General features: G+C 48.5%; 1 protein-coding gene across 1 annotated transcript, besides 5 other annotated features; it reads left to right on the forward strand.

Moving 5' to 3' along the window:
* Positions 1-121: part of a mobile genetic element that runs on past the window's edge.
* Positions 1-121: part of a long terminal repeat that runs on past the window's edge.
* Positions 1-128: part of a mobile genetic element that runs on past the window's edge.
* Positions 122-125: a direct repeat.
* A 108-nt stretch (positions 129-236) lies between the features above and the next one.
* Positions 237-298: a dispersed repeat.
* Positions 299-1,700: 1,402 nt separating this feature from the next.
* Positions 1,701-2,357, forward strand: EKO05_0010303 (uncharacterized protein; the record flags this gene model as incomplete). The annotated part of the gene is made up of 2 exons (XM_038943097.1): positions 1,701-1,930; positions 2,009-2,357. The coding sequence occupies 2 exons, from the start codon at positions 1,701-1,703 to the stop codon at positions 2,355-2,357; spliced, it is 579 nt and encodes a 192-aa protein (XP_038794371.1).
* Between the last annotated feature and the right edge of the window lie 283 nt (positions 2,358-2,640).

The following is a 2,640-nucleotide window of genomic DNA, read 5'->3' on the forward strand; positions in this document are numbered from 1 at the left end:
CACAGCTTCTTTTAAGGGCGTAGATTAATGTTGTTGTTGAGGCATTGCGTGGTAAGGTGGAGGTTTGGTGTGGTCTTGGCAGAGTGATCCGCTCACCCGTTTGATCCGCTCACCTGTGGAGTACGTTATAAGAGGCATAAGGATAACAGGTATAGAAAGCTAGTTTTTAAGTATTCTTTTGTACAAGACCTATAGGAATAGAACAATTCTCTGTGTAAACTATCTAAGTGCTCCTATACACCTTGTAGCGGATACCTACCCCTTTTAGAGACTTCTATTATCCTGCGTCGTTACAATAACCTCTTAGTCCTACACTTAGAAGGTGAAAGCATGCTAAGATGGTATTAATGCTTAGCTAGATAGTAAGCACGTAGGCTAGAAGAGTACCTATTAGTTAGGTGGCTATACACTATTCTAATGCATGCCCCTGTCTGCTGTAGTAAGTAAATCACTAAGTAATTAAGACAGTTTGATGAGCTTCTATGGGGCCCTCGTAATGTTAGTTCGCTCAGGCATCCCCCTTGTAAAGCAAGATCAGCCATCACAAGATAACCCTACTCATCTGCCTCCTTTGTGATCCCATCTTTCGTGCCACAGTTCAGGCATTACGACGCTCGCAGTGGACGTGCGAGCTATTGCCGGAAGTTCTACACATGGTATCCACTGTAAGCCGTATCGCTGCAACACCAACGGTGTGAATTGTTCGCCGTTCATTGTCTTTCGCCTTGGGTAGGGGGTCTCAGGGGCAAACTCTTTTGTTGCTGTTTAGGGATTTTCTCTTTGTGATGTCAAGGGTCCGTAGTACAGCGTTGAAGCTAGTGTTTGGAGATCTGGGCGCCTGTCAGGGCTGTCAACACCACCAATGCTGTCCCTGTCATTGCTTTCACCCTTTTCGTTCTAAATTGCAACACCTATAATTTGGCAATCCATGCGCGCTGGAGGTATCTTTGCCTAAGATGCCGTGGAACTCGTAGTCACTTTGGCTTGACGAATGAGTCTCGTGCAATACCTAGCTTACGCGGAGCTACTGCGGGAGAAGCAGAAACAGCCTTATGAAGATGCTTGTTGATTGGGATCGTGTGGATCTCTTTTTCCATAAAGCAAGATGGTATGGTCAAATTTTCCCATAGTCTGATGTCGAGACTCCAACATGAGGTCGAGGTGGCATTCGCTAGTATCGTTCGTGCTCTCGTAACGACATTCGACGCAGACTCGCACAATACATCTTGGACACTTTTTTCATTGCTGGATCTCCTTTTGTTTTTCGGGTCGTGTCTCCAGGAGATACGTTGGCTATGACCACTGTGAACGATGCAGATCCTTCTTCCTATTGTAATTTGGAAGAGCGACGTTCTTGGCATAGTAAAGCGTCCCTACTGCTCGGCTTGTTGGCACTTCGGCTGGCCAACTCTGGCATGATGCTGATTTCACCCAGATAGAGTTAGTTCAACATCCAAATAGATGTCATCTGCAACACTTTTGACATGAGGTGTAGTCGTCTCTCCAAGCCTTAGAGGCAGAGGTGGAAGATATCCAGCTGGTAGCCAATCGATGGTTTCCCAGTGCGCACGTCCACCTGTGAACGCGACATCCTTGCAAGCTGTCCTCCACATCCCCCACTCAACCTGAAGTTCCCACTCGTTCACGTACACCACACCGCATGAGCCTTCTTGAAATCAGCGTACATACACACTTCCAAGATGCCGGGCAAAATCACCCCCGTCACCAGCGCCTCGCACTTTGAAACACTCCTCAGCTCTTCCACCTACACAATCGTCGACTTCTACGCGGACTGGTGCGGGCCCTGCAAGGCAATCGCACCTGTTTTCCAATCCCTTGCCGAGAAGGAGACAAAGCCGGGGAAGTTGCAGTTTGTCAAAGTCGATGTCGATGCACAGCAGGAGGTAGCAAAGAAGTATGGAGTCTCTGCGTACGTACATCTATCTACAAGCAGGGACAGAGAAAGCAGGTGTCCTTCTGGCAGCAACACATGCTAACAAGCTTGCAGTATGCCCACTTTCCTAGTGATCAAATCCAAGTCTGTAATCGAAACGATCCGTGGCGCCAACCCGTCCGCTCTCACAGCCGCCGTTCGCAAAGCCTCCAACGATACAGGCGCCGGGGGCGCAAGCTCTGCAGCCTTCTCATCTAAAGGCAGGACGCTTGGGAGCGCAAACCAGCCCAGCCAGCCAGTAGGAGATGGCGCGTTCGCTGGCTTACAAAGGCTGATGACTGGGAACGGTGGGTTTACGGATCTGGCGATTCGGTTTGTTGCATTATACCTGGTCAGTCTGTTCGCATTCGATGCGTTCAAGGCGGCGGAAGAGAGCCCATACAACGTCAGATCACGGAGGTAGACCATGAAGAGTACGGAGCGACATGAGGATATAGGGTTGAAATGCTTAAGCAAGGAGTTTGGGGAGTTACGCGACAGGATTCTACAAATCTATACCATTGACTGTCCGTGTGATAAAGGAACTTGAACGAAAGAACTGCAATCAAGAAAGAGGCCATGAGTAATGTGTAGACTAGAACGTCTTCTCGAGCTTGTTCCATTGTATGTCATTAGAGAGCTATATACGTGCCCACGACCTTCATACTTTCACTAGATCAAGCTTGATGTCAGTCAACGTTGCGGCT

The sequence above is a fragment of the Ascochyta rabiei genome, chromosome 19, assembly GCF_004011695.2.
Source record: "Ascochyta rabiei chromosome 19, complete sequence".
Lineage (NCBI taxonomy): Eukaryota > Fungi > Ascomycota > Dothideomycetes > Pleosporales > Didymellaceae > Ascochyta > Ascochyta rabiei.